The sequence below is a fragment of the Drosophila hydei genome, unplaced genomic scaffold, assembly GCF_003285905.1.
Source record: "Drosophila hydei strain 15085-1641.00,03,60 unplaced genomic scaffold, DhydRS2 tig00008114-arrow-pilon, whole genome shotgun sequence".
In the NCBI taxonomy this organism is placed as follows: Eukaryota; Metazoa; Arthropoda; class Insecta; order Diptera; family Drosophilidae; genus Drosophila; species Drosophila hydei.
The window spans coordinates 2051604-2067205 of record NW_022045827.1 but is presented as its reverse complement, the minus strand read 5'-3'; the positions used below and the strand labels follow the sequence as shown (position 1 = coordinate 2067205).

The 15602-nt window shown below is 33.2% G+C and overlaps 6 protein-coding genes across 7 annotated transcripts in view; 4 read left to right on the top strand and 2 right to left on the bottom strand.

Moving 5' to 3' along the window:
* LOC111599080 overlaps window positions 1-15602 on the bottom strand; it is a 55471-nt gene that overhangs the window by 36934 nt on the left and 2935 nt on the right. The gene's annotated exons all lie outside the window — the stretch shown is intronic.
* Window positions 4799-5473, top strand: LOC111599078. The gene is made up of 3 exons (XM_023314610.2): window positions 4799-5048; window positions 5104-5236; window positions 5302-5473. Exons 1-3 carry the CDS (start codon window positions 4946-4948, stop codon window positions 5423-5425), a joined length of 360 nt encoding a protein of 119 aa, XP_023170378.1. The 5' UTR covers window positions 4799-4945; the 3' UTR covers window positions 5426-5473.
* LOC111599079 lies at window positions 6042-6818 on the top strand. 2 transcript variants are annotated; one of them, XM_030224512.1, is made up of 3 exons: window positions 6042-6271; window positions 6329-6452; window positions 6759-6818. In XM_030224512.1, the coding sequence occupies exons 1-3, from the start codon at window positions 6178-6180 to the stop codon at window positions 6763-6765; spliced, it is 225 nt and encodes a 74-aa protein (XP_030080372.1). In that variant the 5' UTR covers window positions 6042-6177; the 3' UTR covers window positions 6766-6818. The 2 variants fall into 2 exon arrangements, with proteins under 2 accessions (XP_030080372.1, XP_023170379.1); XM_023314611.2 differs by lacking the exon at window positions 6759-6818 and adding an exon at window positions 6508-6727.
* On the top strand, window positions 6759-7851 carry LOC111599129. The gene is made up of 3 exons (XM_023314692.2): window positions 6759-6837; window positions 7359-7491; window positions 7557-7851. Exons 2-3 carry the CDS (start codon window positions 7385-7387, stop codon window positions 7657-7659), a joined length of 210 nt encoding a protein of 69 aa, XP_023170460.2. The 5' UTR covers window positions 6759-6837; window positions 7359-7384; the 3' UTR covers window positions 7660-7851.
* Window positions 8812-11126, top strand: LOC111599077. The gene is made up of 4 exons (XM_023314609.2): window positions 8812-9074; window positions 9135-9236; window positions 9301-9608; window positions 11044-11126. Exons 1-3 carry the CDS (start codon window positions 8848-8850, stop codon window positions 9332-9334), a joined length of 363 nt encoding a protein of 120 aa, XP_023170377.2. The 5' UTR covers window positions 8812-8847; the 3' UTR covers window positions 9335-9608; window positions 11044-11126.
* LOC111599130 lies at window positions 12525-13047 on the bottom strand. The gene is made up of 3 exons (XM_023314693.1): window positions 12952-13047; window positions 12705-12819; window positions 12525-12645 (listed from the first exon to the last, which is right to left on the bottom strand). Exons 1-3 carry the CDS (start codon window positions 13040-13042, stop codon window positions 12525-12527), a joined length of 327 nt encoding a protein of 108 aa, XP_023170461.1. The 5' UTR covers window positions 13043-13047.

The window sequence follows — 15602 nt, the reverse complement described above, 5'->3', positions numbered from 1 at the left end:
AACAAATAACAACTACAACAAATAAGAGCAACAACAATATTAACACTGCGCACCTTTAAATGCCAAGGATAAGCGCGTGGGCTTGTTTAATGCGGATTTCTTTGAATGCCTTAGGCCCCGTACATGTATAAGCTGCTCACTCGCATTGTTACAAAAAAACAAAAATTTAGAATTATATTTAAACCGAAAAAATATAAGAAAAATCTAATTTATTTTCTTATTAAATTATAAAAACTTTATCTATGTTTAGCTAAGCTTTGTAAGGAATTTGTTATATAGCAAAATAGGTACAATAATAACTAAGTTCTATTTTATTTAAATAATAACATTATTATATTTACTAAAATTATTATTAAATTATAGAAAAAATAGATAATAATTTTAGTATTATAATTATATTTATTACTTAATGGCTAATAATGATTAATAATGATTAAGTTCATTACATATTTTTTTCTATTATTTAATTATAAATTTATTAATATTAATTTACCTGCTCAATATGCTAGAGCACTAAAACATATATGAAAATCAAGCCACTTAGCCTCACCTGCAAGAAAAAGAAAATAAACTTATATGGATTAGTTAAATTCAAGTTTTTTTTATTATTATAATAATAAACAAAAATTATAATATTTAAGAACAGAAACAAAAGGCCATTAGTTCGCTTTCAATGCACTCTAAAAATGTAGATTCAATTCAGAAATTTTACATGTAATTTGTTATTTATTTTTTAAGTTACTTTTAGAAAGCATAATTTCAAAATAATTTTTAACATATTGTAAATCAACATTTATCTTCCAGTCATAATTTGAATACAAATAAAGCTTTGACTTGGGGCGCTATTTACTTATTCCATGTAGCCGGACAGCCCTCAAAACTTTGCTAATTCATAATTATGATAATCATTAAAAACAAAAACGGCTTTATTTGCAATATAATTCGTTTTGATACAAAATTCAATTCGTTTTATGCTTTGACTAATTGGCTTGCTTTAGGCGTTGCTACGTGGTAAAAAGCTAATTAGAACTAATTGGATTCCAATTGCTTTGTAGCCGTGTTTATGCTTATTTATGATTTTATTCCATTTCTATTTGATTGAAATTACTTAAGTTGCATATTTTATCTCCAAAATCTCGTACTTTGTTATACATTTAGTTAATTACGAGTATTTCTGTAACAATTGCAGACACAAGCAACAAATTAACTCAAGACCACGCGCATTCCAATTGTATTTGTTGCCATTGAAAATGTTGTTATTGTTGTAGTTTCTGTTGTTGTAACTGACACAAAACAGAAGCCGAAACTATAAAGAAAAGGAATGAAAATGAAAACAACATGTTGGAAATTTAACAAATGTGCATTTTGCCAAAAACAAATTTGAATAACGCAGCGCCGCGGCGCTGTCATAAGGCTAGATTAGCAACAGCAACAACAATGAAGACTACAAATGCAAATAACAGCGAACAACAGTAAATGCAACAACAACAAAGAAAAACCGCAACAACAACAATCGTTGAGTCAATTTGTGTATTTGAAGGTCAACGGGAGGTGGTTGTTGCTGCTGCTGCTGCTGGCGCTGTCTCTGGCAGTACCGTTACTTTGAGTGCACTAGAAGGCAACTGAGGAAGCAGCCAAACAAAGCTGAAAGAGTAGGCTGGAAAGATATCGAGCAAGTAGTTTAGATAGATAGCTGAGGCTAGGCAGCGAGAGGGAGAGAGTCAGAGGGAGAGCGAGAGCGTATGAGAGAGCAGCGCTTGCACTGTGCAGCTTACTTATTGGATTTTCGCTTACATTCTACTCTTTGCTTCACCCTCTCTGTCCATGCTATGCAGCATAAAACTCATTGGGTCGAAAGAAATTTTGTTTACTGCACTTTATTGTGCTGCTGCTGCTGCTGCTGCTGTTGTTGTTGCTGTTGTTTCTTATTGGCATTCGTTTATTTTTCGGTCTATCAAGTATTTGAAGAACCAAATTCCTATTGCATATTTTATAAACGCAAAAACAAATATGTTGTAATAATAATAATAATAATAATAAAAAGAATGCTGAAAACATTGTTGCTATTGCGCATACGGAATGTGTATTGCATATTACGTATACGCTATGTAAATAAATTTACAACTCAATTCACATGGTTTTTTTATGTCTTTATAAGGTTATTTTTTTGCCTTCAATTAATTGAAATTATTTTTAATGGATTTAAAAAGCGTTTGTAAATACAAATAAATGATTGTAAACTCCGAATAAATTATAATTAAATTAATTAAAATATTATTTGTGAACAGCTCAGCTATGGATACAATACAAATAAAAACGTGTTTCGATTGCATACAAATATTTATAATATCACTATTGCAATTAAATTGGTTGTGCTTTAAGAGCAAGACCCAAAAAGCACACACATATATGACACTCCAACCCACACACACACACAGAGAAGTATGCTCATATGAACTTTAAATGCCTTTGGGTTCAGCTCTGGCGTCACTAAAATTAAAAACGTTCCCATATATAATGCAAAATAATAAAAAAAAAATGAAAATAAATGAGAGAAGATGAAATTTGAGCTCTGCTCTTGGTCAAGCACTAAAAAAACCCACACACACACAAATGGCAATAAAAATAAAACATTTCGCCTGTCTCTCATTCACTTTGATATGAACTCTAATATCATTGAAATTATAATTATGTGTGTTTTATGTGAGAAAGAAGAGCAAGCGAGACAGCAGCACGCCCTGGGCAGCCAGGCAGCTAAAAGCTTATATATATATATCTGAGATATATATATGTACATCTGATTCACCTGGGAACCATGTTGTTTGCTTGCTCGCCTGTCACGCCCACAAAAAATATTCATTTGCAGCAAAAAGCAGAAGAAAAAAACTGTTGCCATTGACCGTTGCCTGTCGGTTGACCCTTAACCGACCCCAAATCTGCCGTCACCCTTGGACGCAACCCGCCCACCCGCAATATCCCCGTGCGTGGCAATTTGTTATTTATGCTGCGTTTACGTGTTGATTGCTTATATATGCAAATCGAATAGAATTTTGTTTATATGTTTATATCTAGGCATCTGCACCTTTTGCGTATCGATCCAGCGTCAATTTATGCCTCTCCATAGGCGGCCCCAAAAACTTATGGCTATCTCCTACAGTATACTACATCCCAGAGACTATGTTTCTGCCATTATATATATATATTCATATATTTCTATTGGGTTTATTTGGTTGATTTAATCGCTTAATATTTGTTGCCTTAGCCAACGTTTTAAGTGAATTTCTAAAAAATCGATTCATTAATTAAAAAACAAAACGATAGAAAGTTATTGAAGCATTTTATGTGCTAATAAATAATTCAAGGCGAACCTGTTAAATATTTAATAGAGTAATAATTTTTATAATATTATTTCTTTTTGATTTAATATAAATATTTTATACTATATTTTTGATTACCTTTAATTAAAATACATTTTAAATAAAGATTTTATATATTTTGCAAATAAAATTTAGAAATATATATTTTATATAAATATATTTTTTATATATATAATAAAGTTCTTAGTTTAATTAATTTAATTTATTCTGTACTTGTAAATAGTTTTAAATTATTTTATAAATTTAAAAATTTATATATTGTTATATTATTAAATATTTAAAATTACTTATAAGTTTTTTTATTTAATAAGATAAATATATGTTTCATTTAAAACCTATTTTGAATTATATTACTTACTCTTTCATAAGTTGAAAATATTCATGTGTCGAAATAAAATAAAAAAATGTGTATTATTTTTATAGTATTTTTTTACAAATATTTTGTGGCACTTTAAACTTCAAAGAAATTAAAAATATATTAATTTTTGTTTGATTTCACGCCTTTTAACTATCCGACACGTATGTCGCTTTATTTTTCATTTTCTATATTATTTCCTCCCTAAAAAACTATTTGTTTGAAGCAAACAATGTGAAACAATGTGGCTAAAGCGCAGCAAAAAGAAACCTTTGCCCATCTTGAAAATGGGGAATTGCATATTTGAATCTCAGCTGAGGCCACTCGATTCAATTAATTTCAGCTGGCAAACACTGAAGGCCGCTTGCCTAATTGCCAGCATGGCCAAATGTAATCAAGTTCCAAGAGTAGAGAGAAGCGTAGCAGAGAAGTGACAGAGAGAGAGAAAGGGGGAGAGAGAGGAGACACAAGGGTAGCAACGTTGGCAGCTAAAACAAAAACATCAGCAATGGATTTACATTTACTTGGCTCAACACAACTAAACACTCAATAACAACAACACACAAACAAACACACACTCACACACACACACACACAATTGCATCAATTATATGGCCACTAATTTGTCTACATTTGGGTAGCTAAATAATTGCAGACAGCGAAGGGGCGAGGCGCTGAGGTCGGGCCAACAGCAGCAATCAAAATCCGACACACACATACACGCACACACAAATATTTGCATTGAGGGCGCTGTCAAGAGAGAGGGAGAAGAGGGAGGGAGGGAGCGCAGGCGAGGGGGCAACTGGGGGCGTCAACGTTGTTTAATCGAATTATGCAAAGGCAACGACAACGACAACGACAACGACAACATCTGTGTACACACAGACACAGAGTGCACATAACGGGATTAACATATTCGATAAATGTATCTGTGTATCTATAGCTGTGCATCTGCATCTATAAATGTATCTGCGGCGGCAATAGCTGCTGATGCTTTTAATTAAAATGTGCATACAAAATCGACAGCAGGCAGCAGACAGCAGGCATCAAAGCAGGCCATACAAATTTAACACACACACACACACAGACAAACACTTCGTTAATATCCAACAACAAGTAAATTGAATCTCCCAAGTAAAATTTCCTGAATAACACAGAGACACTCATTCGTTCACTCTCGATTCGAAACACAAGCAACAAAAAAAAAAAGAAAATGTCGTCGCTGATTGCCCTCTCGATGCTGGCTCTGGCTTTGATGATGCATAACGTATACGCCATGAAATCGGAAGCATATCATGCTATATTCAAGCATGAGGGTTAGTCCAGACATTAGCTAACTAAATATATAACAGAGCTAAATGAATCTTTCAGAATATCCCAACAAGTGCGTCATCAATCCGCCAAATGGCACGCGTTTGGTGATCAACAGCGAGGAGACCGTTCGTTACCCTGGCAAATGCGCTGAGATCTACTGCGGCCGCAACAGCTGGGCTTTGGTCTATACGTAAGTAGTGCCTCCACTTAAGCAATTTACTGTAATAATTCATTGATATCTTTACTTCTACACAGTTGTAGAACACAATATCCGCCCAAGGACTGTGAATTCGGTGACTACATCAATATAAATGCTTCCTATCCAGATTGTTGTCCACGCCGTATTAAATGCAATTCGGTGGAAACTGAATTCTATTAATTTATTTCGGCTTAGTTTAAGATTGTTTTCAGAAAATAAAATATAAATTCTACGTCGCTAGTTGAAGTCAATAAAAACCAGAATAATTTGTAGAAAAGACGTTCCAAGGAATATTTCTTAATGTACCTACAAACGATTGCTAAATGTACCTATTGCGTATTGGTACCAAAGTGATTCTCTATGTAAGAGATACATCTTATTAGTAAATAAGGCTTTCCCCATCACCAAGCCCAATGGAAGCTAGCATAACTTGACGCAATGTAATCTAAGATAACCTGAGCTTCACATAAGTCTAACATAGCCCAACAAGTACCAAACTAACTTTAATCAAATCTCAACCTATCTTAGCTTACCTTACCTTAACTTTAGCAAAAAACAATTTAAGCAAAACGCTATATTTAGGCCTTACTGACTAACTTTAACTAAGCCTAACATGAGTCTTAATTCGCTTTATCGAACCTACACTAACTTTAGACAAACCTTACATTAGCCTTCCCTAATCTAACCGCACTTCGGCCTATCTCAACGCGTAGTCTAACCAAACATAACTTTAGCCCCTAACCAAATCGAACTCATTCAAATCTAGAGTGCAGTTTGTTGACTATCAAACATTTTAAACTTTCGAATGGGTCAATTGTTTGAGAATTTGTTTATTCTTCAATTTATTTCTTATCAAAATTAGTATAATTTATACGAAGTTGTCATTGCAAAGTTACCGCATAAATTTTACCTGTAACAAAAAAGTGCCAAAAATGCATTTGCCAATAATTGTGTTATTTCTATTCATCACACATTTGACACACGGCATTGAAGCCGCCGAATGGGTGGGCTTATACCGGGACACGAGTGGGTATATATATATGCACATAGCACATAGCGGTTCGTAATACCCATCGACTGCAGATCATCCAGGCAAATGCGTCATTGAACAGTACCTGATCTTAAAAGAGGGTGTTAGCGTCAAGGATCCCAATCATGAGTGTCGGCAGATTATCTGCGGGTTCAATGGCTCGACAATATTCCAAAGGTACAGCTACAGCTTCGATTTGGTAACTGATCTTTAGCTAAATCTGTTTATATAGTTGTGGCGTCATTAGTGGATTTTTACCTGGCTGTCGCTTTGGTGACTACATCAATGTCGATCAGCCCTATCCGCTTTGCTGTGAACGTAAAATCATTTGTGATTGAAATTTTGAACTCACAAACGACATTGAAGCAAACTGTGCAGTAAATTTTAGTTGTATCACAATTTATATATATTCACATTCATCACACGTTCAATAAACAATATTATTATTATTATATTAATATTATTCAAATGTATCTTGTCAAGGCCGTAGTCATTCTTTTATTTGCCGCGTGCATCACTCAGACCTTGGGCCTGAATGCATTAAACAACTATGGAAATAGCGGTGAGTACTGGAACTTTAGATATATGTGAATTGTATTTATATGGTTAAATATTAATGCATGTATATTTATATATATATATATATATGTAGCAATCGTGTGTAAAATTAACAATTATATTTCTCTACAAATCACTTTGGTATACCAATTTTGATAGCCTATAATAATATCCCAGAACTTGCGGTTATCTTATATAAAAGATTCTTCTATTTATATCAACTTCTAAACCTATTGAATGTCTTTCTAGGCTAACACAATATATTCTTTTCTAGTCTCCTAGAACTTTCTTGAGTGCTGAATCTATTCTCTTCTAATTCCCACACTGCCTGACTAGTTTGACCTAAAACTCAATTGATATATTATATATCTCTTCTATTCATATTTACTCTCTTCAATCCTACTAAATACCATTCAATTCGTCTATAATATATTCTCTTCTATTTTCCTAGTCTTATTTCATTTATTATCTCTCTTCTATCCTTAGCCTTCATATATTATATTTTCATCTTATTCCTCTCTTTAGTGTATCCGGGTCGTTGTGTTGTGGATATGGGCAGTTCCGTAGTGATGCTCAAATTTGGGGAGTCTGTTAAGCTGGATTCGCTGCCCTGCACACAGATCTATTGCATTGGAGATGGTTGGGGCATGCTAGAAACGTACTTGTTAAACCAATATCATTTATAATATATTTTAACATTAAATAATTCTTATGCTCTTGCAGTTGCGATTACATGCGCCCAGCGTATGGCTGTCGCTACACAAGTTTCAAGGACTGGGAAGCGGACTACCCCGATTGCTGCAAGCGTCACATGGTGTGTGATTAAAATCATCAAGTTAATTGTTAGCTAATTAACATGTTTCGGCCTGTTCTGATTGTTCAACAATTCTTTGCAATCAAAAAATTAATAAGTGATAACCTCTAGTATTTAAAGTTCAATCCAGCTTAGAGCGTATGTCGAAAAACGATGCTGTTTGTAATCATATGTAAAGATAGAATAGAAATGTTTGAAATAACGCGAAAGTAAAAACATAATTTAATAAAAATAAATTGAATTATATATTTTATATATTTTGTTAATAATTTTGTCAAAGAGCAAAGTCAGTGCGGGGCAAAAAGTACTTATCTGCAAGATTTATTTATAAACTAAACATCGTGGAACAAAATGGCAAGAAATTATGTAAATTAAAATAATTCAAAATATATATTTAATATTAGAAATGTACTAATGTTAAAAATGTTTTTAAAAATATATAATGCCAAATTCTAAAAAAAGTAAGGAAAGACCTAAACATAATAGTGGGTTAAGCATAAAAATAAAATATTTTTTAAATTTGTTTTATATAACAGAATATTTAAAAAAATGTATTCAAAACTATATATAAACTGTTCAAAGAAGTATATATTTAATACAAAATTAAATACATAGTATTAAGAAAACTAATTTTAGCAATCAGAATTAAAAGAAGGTTTAAATACTTAAAAAAATACTAAAAAATTTAGCGATATAAAAAATATTGAAAATAAAATTAAAATTAAAAAAAAAAACAAATTAAATATATTTGTATTTCAGTATTTTTTTAAAATGTGCAAATAAATAATATAAATATTACAATGTTCACAAGGCACGCGCTTAAATAAGCCTAAGAAATTTCAGAAAAAATTTATTTAATTCTTAAAATAAATAAATTAACCTATGTTTATTTCGCCATATATTTGTTATTTTTTTATTTATCTTTATTTTAATTAAATTAATATTCTTTTGAAAACATCTATCGTAAAATGCTCACTTTAATTAATTATTTAAATTTTTTATTTAGCATGCTATTTTCATATTCCCACATATCTATTAAGTAAATAAAAACCTCATTTATATGTATATTGCACCCACTATGCACTGACGCAATCGGAAACCTGTTTGACCCACACGATGTGAGGCGATGCCCCACAAAAGCCGGCTGCCACTCGGTCGCTCTAGCTGAATCAGTACGATTTTTGAGTGCAAAACGTTAAGATGAATCAATTTGTGAGCGGAATTTTGTTGACGCTGCTGCTGGCGGCGCTGTTGCTGGCCCCCACCGAGGCCGCTGTGGCACGTGGCATCTTCAAGGATGCCAAACATCCCGGCAAGTGTTATGTGTCGGAAAATGTCATCCTGAGTCCGGGCGAATATGCCAAATATCCGAAAATGGACTGTGCACGCATTATATGTGCAAGCGGCAGCATGGCAGAAATCCACACGTATGTCAAATCTCTCAGATTAGCTTCAAAGAATTCCAAATTAATAGATATATTTTACAGTTGCGGCGTTGAAGCTCCACCCCCAGGCTTTAAGTTTGGCAAAGCGAGGAATCCCAATGCCGATTACCCCGATTGCTGTCAACATGAGCTGGTTAAAGCCGAGTAAAGCTAAAATATTTAATATGTGTCTATATCTCAAAAGTATTTTGTGTGCTTGTTCTTCTAGAGACTGCGCAGCAAAGTACATATCGAGCATCTAAAAATAAAACAAACAAAAACAAAAACAAATACAAAAATATCAGACGATTTTACACAGTCATCTATACCATAAATATACACATTGCTTCAGGCCTTTTCATCACCAAACTATTAAAATTCATAAGAAGAAATATTTGAAAAAATATTGCACAGTGCTCAAATGACCATGAAGGAACTTATAAGTGACATCAACTTCATCCACATATAAAACTTCACACTTCAAAGTATTTTGTCAACAACATGAAGTCAACATGGAGCACACATTAAATACAACAGGTAAGCTATATATATTTATAGAAAATGTACTAAAATAGCAAGTAAATTGAAATTTTAAAGTTGAGATTTTCGAGTTTAAAATTTCATTTTACATGAAACATACTAAATGATTTATGTATATCAGAAACTTAGTTTAAGTATAGTACTAAAAGTTATTGCAGCTTTCTAGCATTTAAGCTAAAGCCAAGTGATTATAAATCTTCCGAAAATTAAATTTTTAATGTGGGTTTTCCAATAAAAAAACAACTTGGTTCACCTTTAGCAGTAAAAAAAGTAATGTTGGAGAACACTAAATAGCCTGTCTCTGTTCCTCAAACAGAGCACAGCAAAAAAGTGCCTAAAATATGACGATTTCCCCTAAGCCTTATGCCCTTCAAAAACCATCAACAAAACCTGGAGCACATAAAAAAATAGTTTCAGCCAAAAATAGAAATTCACAAAATGCTGCTGTTTGCCTTTTTGATTTGAAGCAAGTTTTGTTTTTGCACACATCAACTGAATAGGGAGGACATAAAAAGGCATCATAAATTGAGAAGTTTACTATGTATATGTCTATATATATATAAATTTCTGGCAGTTAGTGTGTCATACTTATGGCTACTTATTTTATGGCTGCAAAGCGCTCGGCAAGTCGGTAAGTTTATTATGAAGGTTTATGCTCAGTTTATGGCTGTATATTAATTTGGCTCGGCGTGCTACTGCTGCTGTTATAATATTTCTTACGAGCTTTGGGCTCTAGGTTGACCCTGGTCCATTTGTTACTGGGGCAAATGGGCGCCCAGTTATTTTCGCAACATACTTTTGGCAAACAAATTTATTGAGCGGTTAGCGTTATGACTGGGACGATTTGTGTGTCCACATGGGTCGCTTGCACTGATCTCCTCTAGCTCTCTCCGCCACCCATCAAAGCTATCAACAACAATAAGCGAAAAGCTGTGTCAACAACAACAATAACAACGTCAACTGCGAGCGGAAAGATAAGAGCAGTCGAGCTGAAACTGAAACTGAAACCGCACCCACAACACTAATTGCCAGCTGTGTGTGTGTGTGTGCGTGTGGTTGGGTGGTTGGGTGGTTAGCCTGCTGGTTGACCAAATTAAGTTCGAACGCTGCGTTAAACGCTTCGCACTGCCTTCAACCATTTCAGTCAATTCCTATTTCCATATTTCCAATTCCAGCCGCATTTTGACCTCATTTTGCATATTATTTGACAGTCGCTTTTAATTCGAATTCAATTAAAGGTCACAGCCCAAAATCAATGCCAAAAGCAAAATAGATTTTCACCTAGCAAATTTTCTTAATTAATTATTCATTTATTTGAAATTTATGCTCTAATAGTAAATCCCATTGTATATTGATTATTTAGAGCTTTAATAGTTGATAAGCATTTAATGGTTCCATTGTTCTTTTGCTAATATTAAATTTGAACTTTCAGCAGGCTTTCAACTCGTGCTTCAGGCGTGGCAACGCCTTTTAAAAAGTTGAAGAGAAATTAAGCAAAAAATACGAAATTCAACAAAATAATTAGAAAACTTATTTTTTTAATCCTTTTACAAAGTAAGTGAAACAATTAAAAAATAATAATAAAATGTATTAAATGTTGAGCTTATGTTGATTATTGAAATGAAAATGTTCTTATTTATTATAAATATTTATTGTCATTGTTTTTTTTATAAATATTTAAAATGTAATTGAACTAACAAAAAAATATAAATAAATATAAAAATAAATTATTATTAATTTATTTATTTCTTACTTCATTTTTGTTATGTGTAAAAAAGCTAAATTAGTTTGAGTTGGTCGAGACTACCAGTTGCAATAGTTGATCAGCTACAATTATGGGTATATTTCGTCTCAATTATTCTGCTCTGAACTCATTGGAAATGAACAGAAGAGTGAAGAAGTATAGTAGACTGGAAGACTGGAATCGGGCTAGATTTAAATAGGAGCTCTTCGCACAGTTCAGGGTATCTCATAGTCAGATACTTCGTAGCATTAGCTATGAAGTCAATTTCATTTTAAAAATGTTGCTTATTTATAAAGATTTTATTTAAAGTATTAGAAAATAAATAAAGAAATAAAATAAAAACTTAGATTTATATAAAAAAATTGGAATGAAAATATATTTTTATTTTATTTTATATAAATGTTCGAAACTTTGATTCTCGACTATCGCACAGTTAAGGGCTGTCATAAGACACACTAATCGATCACACGCACATGGCACACATACAGACACACAGGCACACCTAATTTAACTTAAGCCACAAATTCAAATTGATTTGTTGACCGTGTTGAGTGCATTTAACTGCAACTAATTGAAGCTGGAGTCCTTCTCTTTATGACAAGTCTCTGTAACTTTATGTGTGGGTGTGTGTGTTTGTATTATGTGTATACTTAACTAAACACATATGTAACCAAATGATTCACATATGCATAACCTTCGCTTGGTTTTAGTCAACAGGTAAACCACATCGTTAATTATTACGAGTTTGACTACGTTTCGATTAATCTTTCGTATGCTTGATTTCCCATAAAACATGCAAAGCATTCATTAAGTTTGTATCCTAATTAGTATGTATATTAATAGAGCTGCTATAAATGGCTATAAAGGGAGGCCTTGATATTTGATAAGCCATTAAAATCATAAGAAAATGTTTAGCTAGAAAGGCCTTTCATTTTTTGTGTTTCCTATTATAAATTATTGCAATAGAATTAAGTTTTTTATATATTATAGAGAATAAAATCGACAAATAATGGGCACAAATATCAAGTTGTTTGTCTTAATTGAAGACATCAGCTCGTTGAATATATAGTTCACATATCAAAAAAATGAAAACATTCAATAAAACAACTCATTTGGCCAAACAAATCTTCACATGATTTATTCAAATGTTTCTATTTATATGTTGCACTCTATATTTCACTATCGCCATCGGGACAATGGACCACATTGATGCAGCACTTGGGATAATCAGCTTTTGGATATTTTCTATCGCCCAGCTTACAGGGTTCCGGCACGCCTTTGGCCCCACAGCTGCGGGCAATTAAAACACATTTACATATATACGTATATCAGAAGAGCTGAGCTCTTACCCGGCGAAGGTTACATCACCGCCACTGCCGCAGCTGATGGACTCGCAATTCACATTTACGGTTTGACCCTCGCTCAATATGGTTTTATCATCGATTACACATTTGCCCGGATGAGCTTTAGAATATAGAATTATATATATATATATATATATATATATATATATATATATATATATATAGAATTATATATATAAATATATATTTTAATCTATGCATCATATATATATATTCCCATTCACAATCGTACCATCGCTTTTGTAGTTGCCATGATATACAGCCCCATACACCTCAGCTGTGAGCACAGCCAGCAGGCAAATCGTTAAATATGTAACTTTCATCTTGACACTTGACAACGTTTTGACTATAATCTTTGTCATTCAGTCAATTTATAGTCTTTAAATTTATGTAGCTTGTTAAAGCTCGTTTCATTTGACGAGTTCGTTAGCAATGCTCAAATTTATATTATTTAAACAAGTCTGGTTTCGTTGGGCAAACAGTTAGCTAATGATTAGCATCTTTTCTCTCTATTAAAACGTTTGAAGGGGAATCTATCAATAGGTAAAAAATACATAAACTTGAGAAGCTTCATTAGATCTTCATCAAATAACTGCTGAATTTTATAGATATATTTATTTAAGACCGACAAATATTTAGGGTAAAGGGTAAAGGAAAACTATTTAAAATAGATGAAAGTTTTAGAGCAAAAAATTTCATAAATTGTATTCAAAATAAATAAGGAAAATAAGAGTAATTGCAGAAGAAATTATAATAAACTGTAAATAACTTAAGTTATGCTAGTTTTTATAATTTTGTCTTGCAGCCACATTCTTGCCATTGTATATAAATTACAACATTTATTATTTCCATCATTAATCATATGGCCGTCTTGGCTTTGCCTGTAACGTCTCTTGTTGGACTTGCTGTGTGATTTTGACATTTTTCCTTTGACACATTCAACAGCATTTATGATCAAATGGAAAAATTTATTAAATATTAAAAAAGCTGCATATTATTGATAACTCAAATAGCAACACATTTGCTGGGTCATTAAAAATCAAAACTCAAATGAGTTTTGTTATTTACTGAAATTAATTATATATATATATATACTGCTCATTAGTATTCAATATATAGAGAGCTATTTTATTTTCAGAACATCAAATACTTTTGCTTCAATTATTTTACTATTGCAGCAAATTGTCTGGCTTGAGCTTTGCTGCAGCAATCTGATTTGTCTGCCTGGTTACACAAGATATCCGGATGAATGTCAGTTTTTTGGCTTAGTTTGCTATGTGCGCAATTCAAAACATTGCTCGGGAAACATCGCATTGAGTTGATTGACGAGATAAAGGCCAAGGCGTTGAAGGCCTTTGAAATGTTGCGAGATTTAAAGCTTTGCAGGCGATATAATAGATATAATAGAATAGATAATATTATAACATAAAAAGATTCTTCTTTTTATAGCACAATTCCAAGTATTGTCAGTATTGATCACACTATTTAGTTAGTCTTAGTTTCAGTTAACGTAACTAACACTTAAAGCTTAATCTACAAATGCCAGGGTATTTGGCTTGCGCTGCAGTCCACTATATATACTTTTTAGTTTAGCAACAGACCAAAGCTCAATCATGAAAAAAGACTACAAAGTATCAAAAAAAAACTAGAGAGAAAAATGTGAGCAAAGACCGCAGCAAGTTTTTTTTAGCAGTCTCAGCATAAAAAGCGAATATTACAATTTCAGTGTGCCGCAAGTTTAAGCCTGCATATGTGTGAGTGAGTAAAAAATTGGTATATATACATGCACGCACACATACACAAGCAACATTTATAAATTGGCAGCCAGGCAACTGCTTTTGGGTGACCTCTTCTGCCAGCCAGTCGGCTGTGTGCGTGCAAAAAGGTGAAGGTAATGCTGGTTGTTGGTCAGAAGGCTACAAGCTCGACCACCGAGTTGGTACATAAACTGAGCCAAAACTTTGCCAAGGCACGCGCAAAAAATAAACACACACAAAAAAAGCAGCTCGAGTTGTAATTCAAATTTAGACTCACGTATATAGGTGCAAAAGGTGCAAATGCTGTGCCCCAAAAAATATGCAACAAACATCGTGTGAAATAAAATGTTTAACTGTGCCACAGATGAACGTGCACAAAAATTCCATCACTTATTCATTAATTTGCAGTGCGCGCTACGCAAATTTAAGAAACTACAAAAATGTTTGCCACACTGTGCCGTAATTCACACACACACACACAGACGTACACAAATTGAAGTCCTTGCCGCACTTTCTTTAACGCTCGCACCCACGAGATGCCTCATTTCATGCCCGAGAGCTGAACGCGTCGCAGAGCTGAGCTCGTTATAATACAAAGAAAGTTACCTTCAAAAGGCAACAGCTTACATTTAGGGTAGTCCCTCGCAAGGGCAGCTTACGCTCATGCAGCAATTCTATTTATCGAACAAGCGCATTTTATTTTTTCCTTAGCTTCGTTATAAAAAAATGTAGACTTTTAAGGATACGCATTCGCATTGAGGGTAGTCCCTGACAAGAAGTACTTATGCTCAGCTAAAACTTGACCTAAATATCAATATTATTTAGCTATCTAAGCCATAATATTATGTTATAAAAAGCTAGGCTTTTGAGCGCACGCATTTACATTAAGGGTAGTCCCGGGTAACGTTAACGAGTCACCTTTTTTTTTGCAACAGCTTAAATTTGATGTAGTACTCAGCAAGAGCTTATGCTCAGCGGCTATACGATTTAAATTTTATATCGAACAACAGCTTTTTAAGCTGCTTAGAAGAGTGCTGCTGGTTCCACGAAACCCAGGTTATTTTTAATGGTAAGCATTAAGAGTAGAGCTAGTCCCTGGTAATGTCATGAAGTACCCAAAAATTTC